We start from the raw sequence: 23,230 nt of genomic DNA, 5'->3' as shown, positions 1-23,230 counted from the left end.
CTTTCTTTCTTTTGATGCTTTCCTTTGCAATACAAAAACTTTTTAGTTTAATGTAGTTGCATTTGTTTATTTTTCTTTTGTTACCCTTGCCCAAGGAGACTTGCTAAAAGAAATGTCCAGGATTTTACTACCTATGTGTTCTATGGTTTCCAGTCTTACATTTAAGTTTTTAATCTATTTTGAGTTTATACTTGTATATGTGGTGAAAGGAGGTCATCTATTTTCTTTTTTTCCATGTATCTGTCCAACTTTCCCAACACCATTTAATGAGTAGATTGTCTTTCCCCCAGTGTATATTCTTGCCTCCTTTGTCAAATGTTATACTAATTGGCCATACAGGAATGGGTTTATTTCTTAGCTCTCTATTCTGTTCCATTAATATATGTCTGTTTTTATGCCAATACCATGCTGCTTTGATTACTATGGCCTTATAGTATAATTTGATATTAGGTAGCATGCTTCCTCCAACTTTATTCTTCTTTCTCAAGATTGCTATGGCTATTCAGGTCTATTGTGGTTCCATATAAATTTATGGAATATTTGTTCTAGTTCTGCGAAATATGCCATTCATATTTTTATAGGAATTAATGTTAAATCTATAGATCACTTGGGTAGTATGGACATTTTTACAATATTCTTGCTATCCATGACCACAGTATATGCTTCCATTTATTTGTATCTTTTTCATTTTCTTTCTTCAGTGTCTTATAATTTTCCAAGTACAGGTCTTTTACATCCTTGGTTAAATTTATCCCTATGTATTTTTTATGCACTTGTAAATGGGATTGTTTTCTTACTTTCTCTTTTTGATAATTTATTATTGGTGTATAAAAATGCAACCGATTTCTTAATATTTATTTTGTGTCCTACTACTTTACTGAATTTATCAGTTTGAATAGTTTTTTGGTGGAATCTTTAATATTCTCTATATAAAGTATCATGTTATCTGCAAATAATGACAGTTTTTTTTCTTCCTTTCAAATTGGATCACCTTTTATTTCTTTTTCTTGTCTGATAGTTGTGGCTAGGACTTTCAGTATTATGTTGAATAAGAGTGATGAAAGTGGGCATCCCTGTCTTGTTCCTCAAAATGAATCTCTTAATTCTGTAAACTTCTCATGTTTTGCTATAACTTTAGTTCTAGTCAGTGTCATTTCTTGATCATGTACAAGACTATCTTCGAAGAGCTACAGAAAATGAATGACACAATCTCTGCATTCATAGTGCACTGTCTTTAATTAGGCAGACATGAAATTCTACAAGTAGTAAAATTATGGCCTCTTTACTTTTTCTGCTTTTAATTATAGCAATATTAAGAGGTCATATTTTCTTAGAAATTATTTATTAACTGCAAACATTAGACTTCAGGCCATTCAAAAGAGACCTAATCACATCCATGAAAGAATTATTACACAGATCTGAAAATCTTGAAATTTTTTCCTTGATTTACCAATAGGGAAAGTGTGCTTGCATATGTAAATAGCCAATGTTCTTATCTTTTTAATACTTTTCTTACTATTCTGAAATCACCTCTGGGGCATTTGTGATAGGATTTTAAATTTGCCTGTGAACGCTCAATTCAGCATAATATTTTCAGCATCTACTTGTACCAAATATTGGGCTAAGTGTGCAGGATATGAAAACAAGAGCACATTTCACACACACACACTCACACACACACACACACCACCTGCTGCCCCTCTGTTCTCACTCTACTAAGTTCTGAGTAGATTAGATACTTCATTTTCTTTGTGATAAAAGGGGAAAACTTCAAGGGAATATTTGCTACTGAAAAGGGAACAAATTGGTAAATGTCAGTGGTCAACAGTTTCATTTTCTTACCTAGTATTAATTTCTAAGTACAGGTGTTTCTTTTTATTATATGTTTCACTCAGCACTATTTTTAGATAAAGACTACATTTTAGATATTAGGCGTTGTTCCCAAATTTAACTAACTATATTAATTTAACAGAAATGTGTGATAAAATAAATTAAAAGCACATTTTATAAAAATATCTCAACTTAATTCTGATAGCACCAACTAAGCATAAGGTAATTAAAATAAAACTAGATTTGGTACTTACAGAGTAAATCGATCATTCAAAAGTAATAGCTAGAGTGGTAGGGTAGGAATTTAGAATCTTTCTATTCTTTCCATTTTCAACTTTTTAAATAGCTCGAGTTTTTCCCATACTAAATGAAAGAGCTGCATGGTTTTGTTTTGTTTTTATGACAAATTTGTGTTTCATTTTGTTTTGTTCTTTAATTAAAAATTGGCAGTAAAATACAGAGTAGTTGCAACAATGAAAAAGCAAAGGCAGCATTTTTCTTCACTGTAAAATTGATTTCTTTTGTTTATAGAAACATCTTTCTTTGGAAGTCTGCATGCTTCAGTTTTTCTATGCTTATATTCAAAGGTAAGATAACTGATGTGGATCTCTCCGTACTGTATTAGCAATGTGTAAAAGTTAGGAAATATAGGTGAAAAGCACCTGAATTCTTTCAAAAAATTGCTATTTCTTCCCCCTAAAACTAAAAGAACAAATGCTAGAAACAGAAACATTGTTTCTGGATATATTAATACAAGTCATTGGATATCTTCATGACACAGCCTAAAACGTGAAGACCTATGTGTATTTAAGATACGCTGGGTGTTAAAACACTGAATTGTAAGAAAATTATTTAAATATAAATAAAAAGCTCAGTCCTACTATTGAAACCATGCCTACTGCCACTGAATTTATTATTTTTATATAGGTGAATATGTGGTAGCTTAATATGATTTTTTAAATGTTAGTAATAATAATATGAAAATATATTTTTGTTTTGGCATTCCAATTTTCCATTTAGCTAACCCCTGAATAGAAAGTTGGTTGACTTCAATTTTGATAAAATTCTTACTGGAGAACTTGAATCCTTATCCTCTGTTATAGGGTAATTTGGTTTTAATCACCAAGCATGGCATCATTTTGTGGTCTATGACGGACATTATTATAAATTAGGTTGTATGGTGTATTAAAACTCGTTGTGACTGCCTAAAATCTAAACTTCGACACATAGAGGTGTTAGGGTTAAGATCAGACAGACACAAGATAATTTCCCTATAGGTGAGAGACTGATGTTCAGGGTAGGTTAACAGGTCTCCCAAAGATGAGACAGACTCATGGGTGAAGAAAAAAGAACTAGTAAAGGAGAGAAGTGGAGAGAACAGGATAGGGAGTAGGTGACTATGATGTTAGTTATAAAAATGAGATTTCAGTTGTATTTTAGTTTTGAGAGTCCATGTGTTAAAAACAGGGTCTCTACAGCAAAATTTCTAGACTAATAAATTGTACTGGGTATTAAATGTATTTGATTTTCTTTTTATGTAACAGTAGAAAAAAGAAAGCTTCTAGGGATTTTGTTCTCTTATAGTCTATAAAGATTTAGGGAATGTTTTAAGAAATTAGGAGAATTTGTTAAAGACTATTGGTGAAATTATAAAGAAAACTAAAGTTTACTGTGGATTTCTATATATGTATATATAAAAAATATATTTATCTTGCAGAATTCCAGTGCCCAATTTAGTGGATAGCTGGGCATCACTTTTGATCCTACTGAAAGACTCTATACAACTGAGTCTTCCAGCCCCAGGGCAGTTCCTTATTCTTGGGTAAGCAATTTCACTTAAAAATATTATCTGTAATAATAAAAGTGTGATATGCTAATTAGACCGGATGACCTTCCGGACGAAGCCACGGCAGCAGGGACCAAGGCAGCTGCCACAGTGGCGAGAGCCGAGCTCCTTGCACGAATTTTGTGCATTGGGCCTCTAGTTTTGAATAAAAGAAGAATGTTCATTGTCTTAATTGCTATATATCAGATGTTTTGGGTGATCATGTGATCTCTACCTTCTCAAAGAATTCTCAAGGTATAAAACTAGATGTATAGCATGAGGCCTGTAAATAAAGGAGTGGGCAGGGATGGAGAAATCATATTTATACATATACAAAATGTAAATGTGCTAGTGTAAAACTTACAACACTAGTTATTTCATGAGGAGAGACTGTGGATTAAAAGGGAAGGGGGTGACATGAACCAGGAGGTCACAGTTCGATTTCCAGTCAGGACACATGCCTGGGTTTTGGACTCAATCCCCAGTAGGAGTGTGCAGGAGATAACCAATCAGTGATTCTCTCTCATCATTGATGTTTCTGTCTCTCTTTCCATCCCCCTTCCTCTCTCTGAAATCAATAAAAATATATTTAAAAAATAAAAAGGGGGAAGGGGTGAGTAGGATAGCTGAAGTGGACTGCATAGAGGAGGGTCATTTGAGTTCAAGGCCCTGAGCATAAAGAGATTTGGAAAAGTAATTTTCCTGATTTATGTTACTAGTTCGTATGATTATTTGATAAATTCCAGTCATCCTTGCTTAACTTCAAGCACCATGATTTCATGGACATTGTGTTTTTTTGCTTACCATTATTCTTGGTTCACAATAAATACTTAATCTGTGAATAGAGATGGTAGGAACAGAAAGCTTTCTTTCTATGAGGTTGTAGGAGACAGGAAGCGGAAGGTATATTGGGCAAGATTGATTTGGTTACAGAGTAGGGCACAGGCAGTGGAATGGGAGATGGATGAAAAGGGTGATGGGAGCTAGAAGAGAAGCACTTTGCATTTTAGCTTAAAAGGTTTGGTCTTAGATAGGGGTGGACCAATTGTAGGTGTTGAAGAGAGATGTGACTGACAAGTTAGTAGGAGGATGGATCAAAGGGGAAAGAGGATGGACTAGGAATTATGTTTCAAGTGGGACTTAGGGAATATGAACTATTGATGGGAGTGAAAGAACAGGACAAAGAAGAAGAAAAAGGGGTCAACAAAAGAGATAGAAAGGCAGATACCAGAAAGTGAGAAGAAAACCAGATATATTCAGTGTTTTAAAACAGAGAAGTTAAGAGGACATAAGTAATACCAGAAAGATTAAGGAAGAAGAGGATAAATAAGAGGCTATAATTATTGATGATTTGGAGAGGGTTGGTGATTTAGGGGAAAGGAGTTTGGCAAGATAGTAAGCACAGATGTGAACAGCAAAGGATTAGAATGAGAAAGTAAGTGTGGGTTATTCTTTGAAGGTTTTTAATCATGAAAAGGAATACATTATGAGGTAGCAAGAGGAAATGTGATTCAAAGGTCATATTAATGGTAAGGAAGACCTGAGGACCTTGACTTGTTACTAGCAAAGATTCTGAAGTTGTACAAATCCTAGCTCCTTTACTTCTTAGCTGTGTGCCCTTGGACACGTCACTTAATAACATGGGGATGATAATGGTGCCTGTTATAGAGTTGTTATAGAGGATTAAATGAGTTAAATATTTGTTAAAATCTTAAATAGTGCCTGGCCTCTTTTAGTAAGATGGTCTTCAGTAAGTGTAATGTAAGTGGAGAGTGACAGCAGATTCTAGAGAGAATCTCCTTGATAGCACCAGATTCCAGAGACAGCAGGGAAGGAATGGAAAGCATTGAAGGGCACCAAGTCTAAAAGTGAGAAAAAAGGATGCATTTTCTCTAAGACATTGCCACTCAAAGGTTGACCCTTTAACTAGCAGCATTGGAATCAGCTGGGATCTTGTTAGAAATGTGGAATCATAGGCTCTACCCCAGACCACTCCCCAATCAGAATCTTTATTTAAACAAGATTCCCACATGATTTAGTACACATTTAAAGTTTAAAAAGGACTGCTTAAGACATAAGGGGGAAAAGAAAGGAAATAAACTTTTTCACATTACCTCAGATAGTCTAATGGTGTCATTAGTAGTCAATGATAGCCAATATGTTATCACACTGAATGGATAAATTCAACCAGTAGCAAAGAACTTCAATCTACTAGTCAGCCTCTGTAGCCATGACACTGATTTAATGTATGTGATCGTGTGATTCTATATACATAGACTTACCTTCTACCCTTATTGTCCTTAAGGGAACTAGGTGTTCTGGTTTGGCAGCTAATGGTGTAGAAAATTTTGAAGTGGAGAAGAAGGAAGTTGAGGGTTCTTCAGTAAGATGACCTCGTGTTTCCTAGTAATTATGGGACTGTAGTCTTCCAACAGGAAGCAGAGAGAAGGTGGAGCAACAGAGCTGAGAGCTTGAAGAGAGTGGATCAGCCTGTAGTAGCTGGGTAACGTTGACTGCCCAGCCACAGCGAGCTAGAGATCCTGCTTGAGAATTTCAGGGATCAGAATGATCCCTGAATCCTCATGCTATTTTCTAAATAAAAAAACTGAAGGGTTTTGGAGATTGAAGGTATAATAAAAAGAACAGTGGACTTGATGTCTGCAGTTCCTGGAACAGAAGTTAAGATTACCCATGTGTATGATTTTATTTTTTAAAATATATTTTTACTGATTTCAGAGAGGAAGGAAGAGGGGAAAGAGAGATAGAAACATCAATGATGGAGAGAATCATTAATCGGCTGCCTTCTACACACTCCCTACTGGAGATACAGCCTGCAACCTAGGCATGTGCCCTTGATCTGAATTGAACCTGGGACCCTTCAGTCCACAAACCAATGTTCTATGCACTGAGCAAAACCAGCAAAGGCCCCATGTGTATGATTTTAGTAATGAGAGCTGTAATTACTAGAAATCAAACATTCTAATGAAGATTTCTGGTTCTTATAGTTTAAGCTCTACTTCCAACCCTAATCTCTGTTACCTTGGGTACATCAATAAACCTCTCCAAGGCTATTTTTCTATCAAGCAGTAATATCTGCCCTACCCACCTCTGTACTGTTTTAAGGCTCAACGAGGGAATATATGTACAGTTGTTTGAATCATCACCAAATAACCCTGCTGGCGAATTTCATTAAAATTTAAGAACATCTATTATGACTTGTAGCTTCTCCCTTACAAAATTTACTGTTTTCTCAACTACCTTTTCTTTCTCAGTTCTCAGATACTGAAGGATCCTATCTGCTCCTCAATATGTGTGTACATTGAGCATTTACACAAAAAAATTGGACATGTTCGATTATACTAGAAACTTACTCCCCTTTTTAAACTTCTGGTTGTTTATATATTTTTCCCAACCATCCCACTGATTCTTTAAAAAGTTTCCAATTATAAAATAGGAGGATTACTCTTCAATATAACTTTACATTTGAGTTTGAAAATAATTATGCATATAATTTATCTTAATAAAACCAAGTCAAAATAAATATTGAGTGGAATAGCTTAGCAAACAATGGAAATGGAAACATTTTAATTTAATCTATTATTTAATTTATAATATATATAATATTACATACTATATATACACATGCAGGGTAAGAACCATTTCTATGTCACAATTTAAAATTGGTGGGGTTTAGGTGTGGTTTTTTGTTTTTTCTTTTTACTTTTTGGTTGATGCATAAAACACATACAGAAAAACATACAAATGATTAAGTACACAACTCCACAAATTATTATAAAGTAAACACGTTTATAATAACGAGTCTAAATTAAGAAATAAAACACCATATTTTCCCTAAGGTCCTTTCCCAATTACTGTCCTTTCCCTTCTCCCCAAAGATAACCACTATTCTGACTTCTAACACCACAGATAAATTTTGCTTCGTTTGTGAACGATAAGTATAACATTTATTTTGTGTCTGCTTCCTTCACACGTTAGTAAGATTCATCCATGTAATTTCATGTAGTTAGTTATTCATGTTCATCGCTGTTTAGTATTTCATTGTATGAATATGCCACAGTTTATCTCTGTTGCTGGACATTTTTCTTTTTTTTTTATTGCTTAAAGTATTACGAAGAGTATTACATATGTCTCCTTTCCTCCCCGCCCCCTTGACATTCCCCGGCCTCTCCTACCCCCCAGTGGCTTGTGTCCATTGGTTATGCTTATATGCATGCATACAAGTCCTTCCGTTGATCTCTTACCCCACCTTCCGCCCCCCAACCCTCCCTGGCTTTCCCCGCTGTAGTTTGACAGTCTGTTCGATGCTGCTCTGCCTCTGTATCTATTTTTGTTCATCAGTTTATAATGGTCTTTATTATACATAAATGAGTGAGATCATGTGGTATTTTTCTTTTATTGACTGGCTTATTTCACTTAGCATAATGCTCTCCAGTTCCATCCATGCTGTTGCAAATGGTAAGAGTTCCTTCTTTTTTACAGCAACATAGTATTACATTATGTAGATGTACCACAGTTTCCTAATCCATCCATCTGCTGATGGGCACTTAGGCTGTTTCCAGATCTTCGCTATGGTGAATTGTGCTGCTATGAACATAGGGGTGCACATATCCTTTCTGATTGGTGTTTCTGGTTTCTTGGGATATATTCCTACAAGTGGGATCACGGGGTCAAATGGGAGTTCCATTTTTAGTTTTTTGAGGAAACTCCATACTGTTCTCCACAGTGGCTGCACCAGTCTGCATTCCCACCAGCAGTGCAGGAGGGTTCCCTTTTCTCCGCATCCTCTCCAGCACTTGTCGTTTGTTGATTTGTTGATGATAGCCATTCTGACAGGTGTGAGATGGTACCTCATTGTTTTGATTTGCATCTCTCGGATGATTAGTGACTTTGAGCATGTTTTCATATGTCTCTTGGCTTTCTGAATGTCCTCTTTTGAAAAGTGTATATTTAGATCCTTTGCCCATTTTTTGATTGGATTGTTTATCTTCCTTTTGTTAAGTTGTATGAGTTCCCTGTAAATGTTGGAGATTAGACCCTTATCGGTGATAACATTGGCAAATATGTTCTCCCATGCAGTGGGCTTTCTTGTTGTTTTGTTGATGGTTTCTTTTGCTGTGCAGAAGCTTTTTATTTTGATGTAGTCCCATTTGTTTATTTTCTCTTTAGTTTCCAATGCCCTAGGAGCAGTATCAGTGAAGAAACTGCTTCAGCATATGTCTGAGATTTTGTTGCCTTTGGATTCCTTTAGTATTTTTATGGTTTTCTGTCTTACATTTAAGTCCTTTACCCATTTTGAGTTTATTTTGTGTATGGTGTAAGTTGGTGGTCTAGTTTCATTTTATGCATGTATTTGTCCAATTTTCCCAACACCATTTATTGAAGAGACTATCTTGACTCCATTGTATGTTCTTGCCTCCTTTGTCAAATATTAATTGAGCATATTGGTTCGGGTCAATTTCTGGGTTCTCTATTCTATTCCATTGATCTATATGTCTGTTCTTGTGCCAGTACCAGGCAGTTTTGAGGACAGTGGCTTTGTAATACAGCTTGATATCAGGTGTTGAGATCCCACCTACTTTGTTCTTCTTTCTCAGGATCGCTGCAGCTATTTGGGGCCTTTTTTTATTCCAGATGAATTTTTGGAAAGTTGGACATTTTTCTTCTTTCCAGTTTTTGGCTTTTGCAAATAATGCTGTTACGTGAACATCCTAGGACATATCTTTTCATGGAATATTCTTATGTATTTCATCTGAGTCATAGGATATAATATATATAATCATTAAACATACAAAACAGAAATTGAGGCCACAAAGTCACTTGCTTACTGTGAGAAATTAGATTGCATCATTTTCTTTAATATTTCCGTTTTGTTTTGTTTTGTTTTTGGCTCCTTTAGGGTTCTGAATGAGTTTATTATGAAAAACCCTAGTTTGGAAAATAAAAAAGACCAAAGAGACCTTCAGGTAAGGCATTCTGAATTGAGGACTGTTGCCCAAACTCTGTTTCTCAGTGTCATCAACACTAAAATGGGAAGGTCAAATAATGTTGTCTGTGAAGTTTCATGTGCCTGTATATAAGTACATATATTTATAGTGGTTTTCCCTTGTTTCTTTAGGATGTGACTCATAAAATAGTGGATGCAATTGGGGCAATTGCTGGTTCTTCTTTGGAACAGACAACATGGCTACGCCGGAATCTTGAAGTTAAGCCTTCTCCCAAAATAACGGTGGACGGAACCACTCTGGAATCTGATGTTGAAGGTATTGATATCAAACATTTAGGCTTATATGTGTAGGTGTATATTCACTAAGAAATCATTGCAACTGTTACTAGAAATACCACATAATCATCCCTTTTCCCTCACATTTAGCAAGTAGCTTTCTTAGTGGGAAAAGATCTAACTTTATCTTTACCTGCATCTTCTCTTATTTAGATATGTTATCACCTGCACTGGAAACATCAAACATAGCTCCTTCTCTATATAGTGTCCACGCACTGACATTACTTTCTGAGGTAAATATTTTTAAGTTTTTAAAAATGAACTTTCAAGTAAAAAGTTTTACAAATATTAGCAAGTAATTCTTAGAGTTTTTAATTTGAATAATCATTTTGTACTTATAGAAATCACTGTATAGAATAAAGTTGTATAGCATAAAGTTTGAATTTGTATTCAGGTTATTTAGTTTTTAAAATATTAGTGATAATAACCTTAGATTTTGCTCAACTTCCCAAATACTATTTTTTAAAAGTGTACTTTTTATAAAAAGATAAGTGCTTTTGTATCATAGTATGGTAGGGAGGGGTAGAGATGATATAATAATGCTTGCCACTATAGAGTATTTTACAGTATACCAAATATTTTTATATGCATCCTCTGACATGCTCTTTTTTATATCCTGTTATATAGTCTTGCAGGTCATTTTTGTTCCCCCTTTTCAGATGTGGATACTGAGCCTCACAAGGATTAGAACAATATGATTCAAATCAAATAGCTATTAATTGACAGAGTTGGGACTTGAGCATTTGAATTAATTTGGTTGTTTTTACCCCAAGCCTCCTTTAACTGGGTCAGGAAAAGAGAATGCTGAGTTTTTAGTCTTAAATTTACTATTTACTCACTCACATTAAAAGTACCTTGACCTCTCTTTTTCTATACTTCCCTATCTCGGTTAGAAATACTAAAATTTGCCCATATTTATATATCCTATAGTAATAATGAACAAAAAAAGCAAATAGTATCAAACTATTCATATAAAAATGGCTTAGGTAGATCTTATTTTAGATTTTTCTAATTCTAAGGTATTCTAGGTTTTTTCTTAAAGATGAAAATCACCTCTGAATGCTCTTAGCTTATACTTCACTTCTTTTTTTATTTTTTTAGGTTTTGGCTCATCTTTTGGATATGGTTTTCTATAGTGATGAAAAAGAACGAGTTATTCCTTTACTTGTAAATATTATGCATTATGTTGTGCCCTACCTCCGAAATCACAGGTACTATTATTATTTAAGTAGATTTATTAGTTAATTCATAGCTTATTCAAAGCAAATTAATTCCTTTATTGCCATTATTTGAATTACCACAAAATGATATTATTTTTACCTTGAATTATAATGATAAAAAAATTTATCTTATGGTGCTTTCTGTTTCCTATCATTGTTTTAGGTAACTGTGAACATTAATGAATAACTTACTATGATGATTAAAATGATAACACATAGGTTAAGGTGGTTTTCCTTCCTCCTAGTGCACATAATGCCCCTAGTTACCGAGCCTGTGTCCAGCTGCTCAGCAGTCTTAGTGGGTATCAGTACACCCGGAGAGCCTGGAAAAAAGAAGCCTTTGACCTCTTTATGGATCCCAGTTTCTTTCAGATGGATGCCTCTTGTGTTAATCAGTAAGTCATTGTCTAGCTTTTATTCAACATGATAATGCATCTCATAAAGTCTGTTGAGATGAATTACTATCCTGCAAAGAACACTTCTTAATAATAATAACAACAAAATCTTAATTACATATCTTAATCCTTGTCTTTTTTAGTTGGAGAGCAATTCTGGACAATCTGATGACACATGATAAGACAACATTTAGAGATTTGATGAGTGAGTATTATGGGATGACAATCTAAGCAGTGTCTTTCCTGTATATAATCTATTCTTATTTACTTTGCTCCTTTTAGACACTACTAGTTATACTTCGCTCTTTGTCAAGTTATACTTAGTACCCTATAGGAATATAATATTAAAACTCAAAGAGGACAGCATAGTGATAATTAATAAGTAAAACTATTTGACCATGTTTCTGTAAATTGTTTCCTTAAACCACAGCGTAGAACCTAGCACATAGTAAGCACCCAATAAGAAATTGTTGAAGAAATGAAAGAGTGTCAGGTTGGGAGGCAGGTAAATGCAGGCAGTTGGAGCCAAACTATGGGACAAGTCACTCAAAATCCTGGGCCTCTGTTTAACTCCTCTGAAGGAAGAAAGAGGGGCCAAAATAGGTTGGAATCACTCTCTATCCCCCTTTCTACTCTATCTTGATTGGTTTTATATATTTATATATTGTAATATTTCATCTGAAGAAAAAGGCTTTTTAAAAATATTTTTAAGTTTGGAAGTTACTAAGCTAATGACCTTAAATAGCAGCGAAGTTGGGTGAGTCTGTATGATTCTGCGCAAGTTCTTAAACACAAACTACAGTCCTCCTCCGGAAAATAAAGGAGCAGCATATTCTCGCTTCTCTATTTTTCACTGCGTTGTTTTAAGGTTCAGATTCATCCATTCAACAAATATTTATTAAAAGACAAAAATGGGCCCGGCATTATGCTAACCTTAGTCACATTAATAAGATTATTTTCGGGAATAAGTAAGAAGCTGTGAAGGAAATAGAACAATGCAATACATTTTAAGTAACAGCTAAAGGGCTCATATTTGAGGTGAAACTAAAGAAGCCATGAGATGTCCTAAGGGCAGAGTATTTCTGGAATAGCAACAAAAACTATAAAGGTCTTGGGTGGGAACAAGCTTGGTGAGTTCAAGGAAAAGCAAGCAAGACAGTGTGGTTGCAGAAGAGTGAGTAGGGGATGAGTGACAACACATAAGAAAGGAGAGCAAGGTAGGCCAGGCCAGAAATTAGGGAGATGGCATAAAATATTAAAGGGTTTATAAAATGGCGTTGTTAGTAATCTTACCTTCAGAAACTTATACTTCTAAATTTTCTGTCTCTCCACATCACAGTTCCTACACAAATCTGGCTTGTGTATGTAGGGGGGATGCCAGTCCCCCCTCTGCCCGAGAGAGAAGCCCAAGTTCTCTACCCTAGGTTCCTTCCACTCTTGATCTAGCCATTTTTAAAAACAAATAATGATCTGGCTGACTATATCACAACCTCTCACACGCTTTCTGTTTTCAGCTCGTGTGGCTGTGGCTCAAAGTAGTTCACTTAATCTCTTTGCAAACCGGGATGTGGAGCTTGAGCAGAGAGCTATGCTTCTCAAAAGATTAGCATTTGCTATTTTTAGCAGTGAAATTGACCAGTACCAGAAATATCTTCCAGATATACAAGGTAAATAGTGGAAACTATTTTATTTACCTTCCAAACTGGAGGGCTTTTTGCTTCTTAGAAAATACTTTCCTTAAGTTGTAATATGGGGTGAAATATACCAAGTAGAGGTAGATGAAAAATGTTGTAGAATTAGAAATTCATTCTATTGAAACAATAAAAAATATCACTAGTATGTAAAAGCAATCAAAAACTGAGTTTGTAGAATGTTTATAAAGTAGTTCCTTTTGTTATTTGACCTACATTTCCTGGGGATTCATATTTGAGGATGAGGTGTAAGACTATTTTGCTGTGGGTAGTATTAGCATTTTTTAAATTGTGGATAAGGGGTCTATATACCTTTAAACAGAGGACCAGAATACAGGCAGAGCCAGCAAATTTTGGCTGGAAGTAACATTTCAAGTCTGTAGTCTAGGGTCAGGGTATGGAGTGAATAAGGTTTCGATAAACCTTCATGAAGGATGTCAGTGCACTTCATGCACCCGGGGATGAACTTGCCCTGGGGCAGAATTGTTTGCTGCTCTGTCAGTGCGCTTGGCGGCCACCAGCCACAGCAGCTGGCCAGGGGACGGGGCTGGCTTGACAGTTGCCATCTCCTCAGTGAAATTATTTCTCTCTCAGAAGATAGTGACTCCTTCCTGACCCCTTGTATCTGAAGTCGCATAGATAGCACCCACACTGTTTGTGCTGTCATTCAAAGGTCGACTAGATCAGGGCTACTCAAAGTGGACCCGTACAGACATTAACAGTAAGCATTTTTTAACATTTTAACAATTTGACAGAATCTGTTGATTCTAATAAGAAGAAAATGGCATTTGTATTTTTATATCTTTCTTTATGATTTTTCTAATAATTCATTTTTATTATAGTTTACAAAAGTCTCAACCTGCAGCATATTAGAAATCTTGTAAAGAGTTGGTCCTTCACCACAGAAAGTTTGAGCAAAACTAGACTAGATTATATAGAAAAGTTTTACATTAAAATGATTCTAGTTGTTTAGGTATTGACCATTTGCTGCATTTCTTTCAGAGAGATTAGTGGAGAGTCTCCGTTTGCCCCAAGTGCCAACTCTTCACTCTCAAGTGTTCCTCTTCTTCAGAGTGTTGCTTTTAAGAATGTCTCCACAACATCTTACCTCGCTCTGGCCTACCATGATTACAGAACTTGTGAGTTCATTTTTGTTCAATCAATTTATAATAAATCATAGAGCACCGCGGGTAGTGTCAACATGCTTACTATATAAAAACTAATTTTGAAAGAGACTTGAACTCTAGTTAAGCCTTTTTCTGACAATTTTAACATTGGAAAATAGTAAAACAAGTCAGATTACCTCTCCATACGGCTTAAACTTCCTAATATACAACATTAATATTAGCTACTTGTAAATCATTACTTTGTCTGATCTGGTTTAATTCAATCTCTTCTACACTAAATGTTTAACTTTGTCACAGCTGCCAGGCCTGGTCCCACCTGTGGCAGCACCTCTAGAGCGATGAGGTGGTGTAGCTGTATTTAAATGGACTGACATAAGGCATGTACTCACTCTAAAATGCAGCACTTGCTCTAGTTAAGCTGGTTTCACAGAGACTCTCCCAAACAGAGACTCTTCCCCCTACACTAATCCATTCCTCTCCCAAACCATACCCTGTCACCCTATCTGAGGGAGTTGGGGAAAGGGAGATGAATAAAGAAAGAGAAAGGAATGCACAGCTCTGACAACCCAGCATTTACAATTTCCCCACAAAGAAATTGGTTTTAATATTTTTCTTTTTTTAGTAACTGTAACTCTGTTCCATATTCATCCAAACCAAAAGCATATCTCAACTCTGCCAAATTATTAACAAGGCTCTGTGGTAAATTTCTAGTTTTATTTTCAGAAACTAAGTATAAATATCCTGAAGTTGTTTCCTAAAATGTGTGGGGTTTTATTTATTGTTGAAAAGATTACAGATGTCCTCCTGTTACCCCAATTGACCCCCTCAACCCCACCCCCACCCCCTCCTCATGCCTTCACCACACTATTATCTGTGTCCTTGGGTTATGCATATATGCATACAAGTTCTTTGATTAATCTCTTCCTGCCCCCCCCCTAAAATTTGTTTTTAGATTAATGAAAATGTAGCCTAAAGATAACTTGCAAGAAGGATTAAATCTCCAATTTGAAAAAACATTTAACATTTATTCCCCGGTCTTCAGGTACAGGTATTTTTACTGATGGAGCAGGAACTCACTGCTGATGAAGATATTTCACGGTAATATGTAATTCATTTCAATACATTCTTGACAATGTTTAGTATCCTAAAATCATCCAGAATGTTACTTAAAACTGAGAGAGTACAGGTACTGTTTTATCTAAGTACTTTATATACAGGGTGGGGGCAAAAGTAGGTTTACAGTTGTTCATATGGAAAATTGTATAATAAATAATACAAGAATATTGCACTCACAGCTGTAAACCCACTTTTGCCACACCCTGTGTTTAGTCTGTTACTATCTACTTTATCATATTTGGATATATTTTCACTTATTCCTTGAGTACTTTAGACTGGATTAAACTATCAGTATTCATGGCCTTTGGCCTCTAGACACAAATTTTGTTTAAAGCTATATAATAGTGTTTCAGGTACATGAGCCATATTGGTTTTGGTAGGTCAAATCTTGGCCACAACACATGCAGCAAAATGTATTATGGGAGGTAACCTGTCACTAAGTTATTCATGTCCAGATCTTCCAGATGATCTCACTTTAATGTATTATAATTTTATTCTTCTTAGTAGAGGCAGTTCATTATATAACTAAATATAATTTATTTTTATTTATATAGGGATTTTTGTACAAATAAGTTTATAAATTCAAAATTTCCTTTAAGACCATTATGTCTTGAGTATATTTTATTCTTTTGCAGTGCTCAGCTTATAAAAGAGTTCCCTGTACTAATAACTGCTTGTTATTATAGAAAGTCCTCCCCAATCCCTTGCAGAACAACATTGAGTTGTAGAGAGGTCTCTTGGTTTTAAAACTTTTGGGTGTAACATAGTAATTCTGTACTATTTTTATGTTCATAAAATTTAAAGAACAAAAGGTAATGTTTTGTTTGAGACCAGCTAAATTATAGTCATAACCTTGCTTAGTAAGTACATTTTCAAATGATTATGAAAAATATGAGTTGGCACTTTGAGGTTTTCTAGGAATTACCTGTTAGTAAACAGGTCCAGCTGCTGACAGCACTGTCTCCTGCTCACAGGACCTCAGGTCCCTCTGTGGCTGGTCTGGAGACAACCTACACAGGCGGCAATGGGTTTTCTACGTCGTATAACAGCCAGCGGTGGTTAAACCTCTATCTCTCTGCTTGCAAATTTTTGGATTTGGCCCTGGCATTGCCCTCTGAAAATCTTCCTCAGTTTCAGATGTAAGTAAAAGCAAGGATGTTTTATTTTATTTTATTATTTTTTTTATTAAATCTTTATTGTTCAGATTATTACATTTGTTCCTCTTTTTTCCCCCCATAACTCCCCTCCACCCAGTTCCCACCCCACCCTCCGCCCTCACTCCCCACTGTCCTCATTCATAGGTGCGAGATTTTTGTCCAGTCTCTTCCTATATCCCCCACACCCCTTTCCCCCCCAAGAATAGTCAGTCCATTCCCTTTCTATGCCCATGATTCTATTATAATCACCAGTTCATACTGTTCATCAGATTATTTATTCACTTGATTTTTAGATTCACTTGTTGATAGATGTGTATTTGTTGTTCATAGTTTGTATCTCTACCTTTTTCTTCTTCTTCCTCTTCTTAAAGGATACCTTTCAGTATTTCGTATAATACTGGTTTGGTGGTGATGAACTCCTTTAGCTTTTTCTTATCTGTGAAGCTCTTTATCTGACCTTCAATTCTGAATGATAGCTTTGCTGGGTAAAGTAATCTTGATTGTAGATTCTTGGCATTCATCACTTTGAATATTTCTTGCCACTCCCTTCTGGCCTGCAAAGTTTCTGTTGAGAAATCAGCTGACAGTCATATGGGTACTCCCTTGTTGGTAACTGACTTTCTTTCTCTTGCTGCTTTTAAGAGTCTCTCTTTGTCTTTTGCTCTTGGCATTTTAATGATGATGTGTCTTGGTGTGGTCCTCTTTGGATTCCTTTTGTTTGGGGTTCTCTGCGCTTCCTGGATTTGTAAGTCTATTTCTTTCACCAGGTAGGGGAAGTTTTCTGTCATTATTTCTTCAAATAGGTTTTCAATATCTTGCTCTCTCTCTTCTTCTGACACCCCTATAATTCGGATGTTGGTACGCTTGAAGCTGTCCCAGAGGCTCCTTACACTATCTTCGTATTTTTGGATTCTTTTTTCTTTTTGCTTTTCCGGTTGGGTGTTTTTTACTTCTTCGTATTTCAAATCTTTGACTTGATTCTTGCGATCCTCTGGTCTGCTGTTGGGAGTCTGTATAATATTCTTTATTTCAGTCAGTGTATGCTTAATTTCTAGTTGGTCCTTTATCACAACATCGAGGGTCTCACTAGATTTCTTGAGGACCTCACTACATTTATCAGTGGTCTCACCAGTCTTTTCGAGGGTCTTACTAAATTTATCGGCGGCTTCTAGACAGTTCTTGAAAGACCTTGAAAGTGTGGTTTTGAACTCTATATCCAGCAGTTTGCTTTCCTCCATTTCTGTCATTTGTGTCCTGTTTCTTTGTCTCCGCATTTTTTATGCTTGCTTGTGTTGATAAAGTGGTTTTCTGTGCTAAGTGTCCTCTAGGGCCCAGTGGTTCAGCCTCCCCAATTACCTGAGGAGGACACTCTTGGTGCTCCCCCTTGTGGTCTTTGTGCACAGTCTTGTTGTAGTTAAGCCTTGATTGTTGTAAGTAACACTGGGAGGGGTTGACCTCTAGGCCAATTGGCTGTGAGAATCAGCTGTGTCTGCAGTGGGAGAACTTCTGTCCTGGAGCTCTAGGGAGGTGCTAATCTAGCCTCTGCCTGAGGCTATCCAGCAAATGCCTCCGTGCAAGGCTTGGGCGGGGCAGGTCCCAGGGGATCAACAGGGCGGGCGGAGTGAGCAGTTATGGCTGCTCTCAGTCCTCCCTTTCAGAGGCCCCGCTTCTCAGTGTCCCAGCAATCGCTGCAAGTACCTCCGAGAGAAAGCTGCCCTCGAGTTCCAACCAATGCCAGACAGTCCCGCTTCTCCCGTATGAGTCTAGGTCCCCAGAGACTCGCCCGGAACTGGAGCTCAGAGCCTGAGACTCCCTCCTGATTGAAAAAGACAACCACGCCCTCAGCCGCCAGCCCGATCCACGTGCGCCTCTGTACCTTAGTATTTTACTTCCGCACCGCAGCTCCTCTGAGTCTCGGTATGCTTTTCTCTTTCCTTCTAGTTGTAGAATTTCCACTCAGCCAGCCTTCCTGTGGTTCTGGATGATGTCCGTTCTGTCTTTTAGTTGTATTTTTGAAGTGGTTGTGCGAGGCAGTAAACTCTGGTGTTTACCTATGCCGCCATCTGCCATCTTGGTTACTTCCTCATATTTCTATATCAGCAAGGATGTTTTAAATGGATATTCTGAAAATGCATTTGCTTTGGTCACTGATATCTAAGATTAATTTAAAAGTTTTTTATATAAGTTGAAATATTTTTATTGAAGTATAATTCTTTTGAGGGATAAGGGAACAGACTTATTGGAAGAAAATTATTTCTATGGATATATTAAAATTAACAGACCATTCAGTCAACAAATTGAATGCCCCCTGGAAGCAGTGGGGAACATGACTCATCAGCTTTAAGTCCAGTGAAAGAGACATAAACACATGATGATTTGATAGCAAATGTGATACAAGATGATGTGAGGCCACACCACAGTGACTGCTCCTGCCTTTGAGGGTCAGGCAGGCCATGAAGGCAGTGTTGTACTGAGGTGGTGAAGAGTGAGGGTTGAGGGGAGGTGCATGTGTGAAGACTTAGAAAGGAGTGGACTTGGTGTGTTGGAAATGTTGAAAGATTACTATTGCTGGAGCAGAACATTGAAAGAAGAGGCTGGAATGGAAATGAATTAGGAATTATATGAATTATATAGCCTTGTAAGCTATATAAGAGAATTTGCACTTTACCCTAAGGACAGTGGGAAGCCTCTGAAGCATATTAAGGAATGAAGTGCTGTTATCAGGTCAGGCTTGCATTTTAGAAATTGTACTGTGGCTGTAGTTTGAAGAAAAGACTGGAGATGGGCAAGACTGGAATGGAGGCTGATTTATTCCAGATGAGAGTGAAGTGTACTAGAGATGGCAGAGGGGAATAGGGAGAAAACTGATGTTAAGTTCTCACAATGCCTTATTCGTAAGCACTCAATATTTACTTATGGTTTCTAACATTTAAATTTTTAATAGGCAAACTATATAAGATAGTTTCATCAAAATAGAGCTAAGATAATTTGAGAATTTATCCACATGATCAAATATGTTTCTATATATTGCTGTTCTTCTGGGATAAAATATTAAAATAAAGACATCAGGATCTTTCTATATTTGAACATTCTTAAATCTCCAAAAACTATTTCACAAGCTTACTTTTTATTAAATGTATTGGTAAGAACTATAAACTACTTGTAAATTAATTTTTTTTTTGCATTTGAAAACCATATACATCTATTTCTTGATGAATTTCAGCGGTTGGGTATCTGTTAAAATGATGTTACTCCCAAAGTAATTCAGAAAAGGACAATAAGTAGAATTGTAGGAAAGTGGCCAAAATTAATTAGGATGCTTATCTTCACAAAGGTGATAGAAGCTATACTTTTTAGGGCTTGAGGAAGAACATTAAGTAGTATACTTATGGTATTGACTTTTTAGCTTCCATGATGAGAACCAAAATGAGTTTATCCTCTTGTCAAAATACAATTACTAGAAAGGGATGAAATATGCTCTAGTAGTAACTATAGTTTTTTAAAAAGTACTGGGTCTTTAAAAAAATCTATATAAAGCAGAGTAACATGGCAATTTAATCTTAAAAGAGTAATATCTTTCTAAGCATAACATGTATTTCAGACATTCAAAATGTTTGGTAATTTAACTACATAATAAAATTAAGTCTGTATGGCTAATAGATACCATGTTTAAAAGGCAGCAATGAGTTGGGAAGAGATATTTGCACTGTATATGATAAAAGTCCAACTCGCTTTATTGTAAAAGTCAATAACCCAATAGAAAAATGGGCCAATGAGAGATTAGTAGTTCATAGAAAAGGAATGGTTTCTCAACATAGGAAAAGGTGCCCAGACATACTCATAAGAGAAATTCCAATTAAAATTGTAAATAAACATCAGAATGGTCTTTTTACCATTAACAACAGAAACATTCTTATTCTTGTTGGAAGTATAAACTGAAATACTGTCCAGTTGCTCTCCAAAGAGATTATATTTACAAATTCAAAATACACATTCTCAAAAAAAAAAAAAAAAAAAAAAAAAAAAAAAAAAAATACACATTCTCAGTAAACCAGTAATTCTACCACACCCAGGAATTTAGCCGACCACTGCACTCTCAGGTGTGCACAAAATCTACGTCATATAAGGGTGTCCATTATTACACTTTCTGTAAAAGCAAGAAACTGGACAAATCTAGGAGACTGGTTAAATCAGCACCTCCCACTGGGTACTGTTAAAAAGGATGGAGTTTTATATGATAACATTTCCAAGATAAATAATTCAATGGAAATAAGCAATCCTGTCTTGTTTTAAAGAGGAGGGCTGTAAGAATATGTGCTCTTTTCTGCATAAACTCCAGATAGATACACGAGACTAGCGATATTGATGGGTCCTACAGTGGAGGCAGACTCTCTTTCTTTGGTATGCCCTTTTGTACTGTTTGACTTTTTTCCACAGTCAGGTATTAATTTTACTTATTAAAGACAAAAATAAAATAAAAAGTACAAAGGGAGGTATGAAAGAAGTCCTACTTAAATTATTTGCCCTTTGCCCCTTACTCTTTAGTTAGGCAAAATTTCCACCGTACACTTGGCCAGATGTTCCCTATTAATGAGGATGGAAACATTTGCTAAGGACTTCCTTTGTGCTCATGAAAAAAAACAGTGATGAGCACTTTACAAGTTTACACATTTATTTACTTGTTACAATTCTATGAGTTAACAGTATCTGTATTTACTGATAAAGGTTCAGGTTAAGACACATGCCCAAGGTGAGGGCTACAAGGGCATAGCTGCATTTGAATCTGTGAAAGTGGTGGGGATTTGATCTTTCTACTCTATGTTACGTGTCTTAGATGGCACAAGTCTGTTCCTAATGTTGATGGGTATCATTCTTCTACACATAGGTACCGATGGGCCTTTATTCCAGAAGCCTCAGATGATTCTGGTTTGGAAGTCAGAAGGCAAGGCATACATCAACGAGAGTTTAAACCTTATGTAGTACGACTGGCAAAACTTCTTCGAAAAAGGGCAAAGGTATTACACTTCCTTTAAATTTGTCTTTAAGTGTAAGATAGAATTTATAAAACATGTTTATATTGTGTTATGAACTTTATATTTTTCATTACACATCAGATTAATTAAATAGAAATCTTGACCCAAGCAAATAGTAAAGTTGACCCTTGAACAATGTACTAGTAAGGGTTAGGGGCACCAACACTCCCCCTGCCCAGTTGAAAATCCATGTATACCTTTTGATTCCCCAAACCTGAACTACTAATAGCCTACTGTTGACCTTACCAATAATGTAAACAGTCGATTAACATATTGTGTATGTTACATGAATTATATACTGTATTCTTACAATAAAATAAACTAGCGAAAAGAAAATGTTAAGAAAAATCATAAGGAAAATAAATTTACAGCATTTATTGAAAAAATCTGTATATAAGTGTACACATATAGTTTAAACCTGTAGTTGTTCAAGGGTCAGTTGTAATGAATTTAGCATGCCATCAGTGAGCCTTTGTTACAAATCTTTTATTTTGCCTTCAAAAATTTAAAAAGTAAATTGTACAATTTGGGGATTTTGAGTTCTAGTCTTCAGAATGTGCTTTGAGTGCTCAGAAATTTTCCAGTCTTCTGGGGTCCCCTACTCAGGCAGTAGCTCCAAAACCACATTCTACAAACTATAGAAAATGGAATGGAGACAGGTGATTAAAAAGGAGGTTGTACTTGAAGGATTTAAAATCAAGTTATTTCTTTAGGGACCAAGTAAAAGGACAGAGTCAAAGATGAAAGTTGGGTCCAGAGTTTAGGGTAGGATTTAAGTACTTCCACTTTGATATCACAGGTTTGAAAAAATACTCATGATAGCAAATCCAGAAGCAAGGTGACTATATATGACCCCTAGGCACATTTACTCTGTCATCATTGCATGTCATTATTGAGCATTTTTATAAGATTCCTCCCTTATCTAAGGGATAAATATGACAGTCTTATCCCACAGAGTAAGAAAACAGTTTTGATTGGAAAGCATTCCCAAAACACTTTAAACAAGGCCTTCATGGCCAAGCATACTTTTCATGGAACAAAGGCTATGAGTTCTCCTCTTTCCTTCCACAGGACAAGGAGGAGGACTTTAAGACAGTGATTTTGGAGGGATTGGAGATGACCAAGCATCAGGTGAGGGTGGCTTTTTGATGCTTGTAATATGACAGCAAAAGTTGCCACATCTGTACCAAATATTGAGACATAAACCCAGGTCTGAATTTCAACCATTACAACAGAGTTAAAAAGGAAGTCTTTCTTCATGTATAGATTGGCGAGGTGAAAGGAGAAACCGTTTGTATGGAAACGTGTTTGACTTTTTAATTTTACTTATTATTGAGGAAGGTGATTCTGATTAAGAGCAGTACATCAAGACAAGTCCTTCTTCTTGGTCAAGCGCTTAGTTAAGTCCCTCTCTTAAAGGTACATCTGGACAGGAACATAAACAAAAGGTTAACCTTAGTTCTCTTACATTGGAAAATATTTATGTAGAGGGATCAAATATATTCATTTTACTTTAGGATAATGTTTAATACGCT

General features: G+C 36.0%; 1 protein-coding gene across 9 annotated transcripts in view; it reads left to right on the top strand.

Annotated features, from left to right (window-relative positions):
- Positions 1-23,230, top strand: part of DOP1A (DOP1 leucine zipper like protein A) — a 113,442-nt gene that overhangs the window by 88,072 nt on the left and 2,140 nt on the right. For 5 of the 9 annotated variants that reach the window (XM_070418174.1, XM_070418175.1, XM_070418171.1 and 2 more), the window contains 14 exons: positions 2,362-2,417; positions 3,548-3,652; positions 9,573-9,639; positions 9,792-9,936; positions 10,110-10,189; positions 11,058-11,167; positions 11,422-11,571; positions 11,715-11,776; positions 13,086-13,238; positions 14,265-14,401; positions 15,432-15,487; positions 16,480-16,644; positions 21,548-21,677; positions 22,767-22,826. In XM_070418174.1, coding sequence (XP_070274275.1) covers positions 2,362-2,417; positions 3,548-3,652; positions 9,573-9,639; positions 9,792-9,936; positions 10,110-10,189; positions 11,058-11,167; positions 11,422-11,571; positions 11,715-11,776; positions 13,086-13,238; positions 14,265-14,401; positions 15,432-15,487; positions 16,480-16,644; positions 21,548-21,677; positions 22,767-22,826 — 1,476 coding nt within the window. Of the gene's footprint in view, positions 1-2,361; positions 2,418-3,547; positions 3,653-9,572; positions 9,640-9,791; positions 9,937-10,109; positions 10,190-11,057; positions 11,168-11,421; positions 11,572-11,714; positions 11,777-13,085; positions 13,239-14,264; positions 14,402-14,686; positions 15,202-15,431; positions 15,488-16,479; positions 16,645-21,547; positions 21,678-22,766; positions 22,827-23,230 lie in introns of those variants that run through there. The other 4 variants (XM_070418177.1, XM_070418178.1, XM_070418176.1 and 1 more) reach the window with 2 other exon arrangements.

The sequence above is a fragment of the Myotis yumanensis genome, unplaced genomic scaffold (assembly GCF_028538775.1).
Source record: "Myotis yumanensis isolate MYYU_CA2020_CCGP unplaced genomic scaffold, mMyoYum1.0.hap1 SCAF_6, whole genome shotgun sequence".
Lineage (NCBI taxonomy): Eukaryota > Metazoa > Chordata > Mammalia > Chiroptera > Vespertilionidae > Myotis > Myotis yumanensis.
The sequence above is the reverse complement of the archived record's forward strand: the minus strand, read 5'-3'. Positions and strand labels throughout refer to the sequence as shown.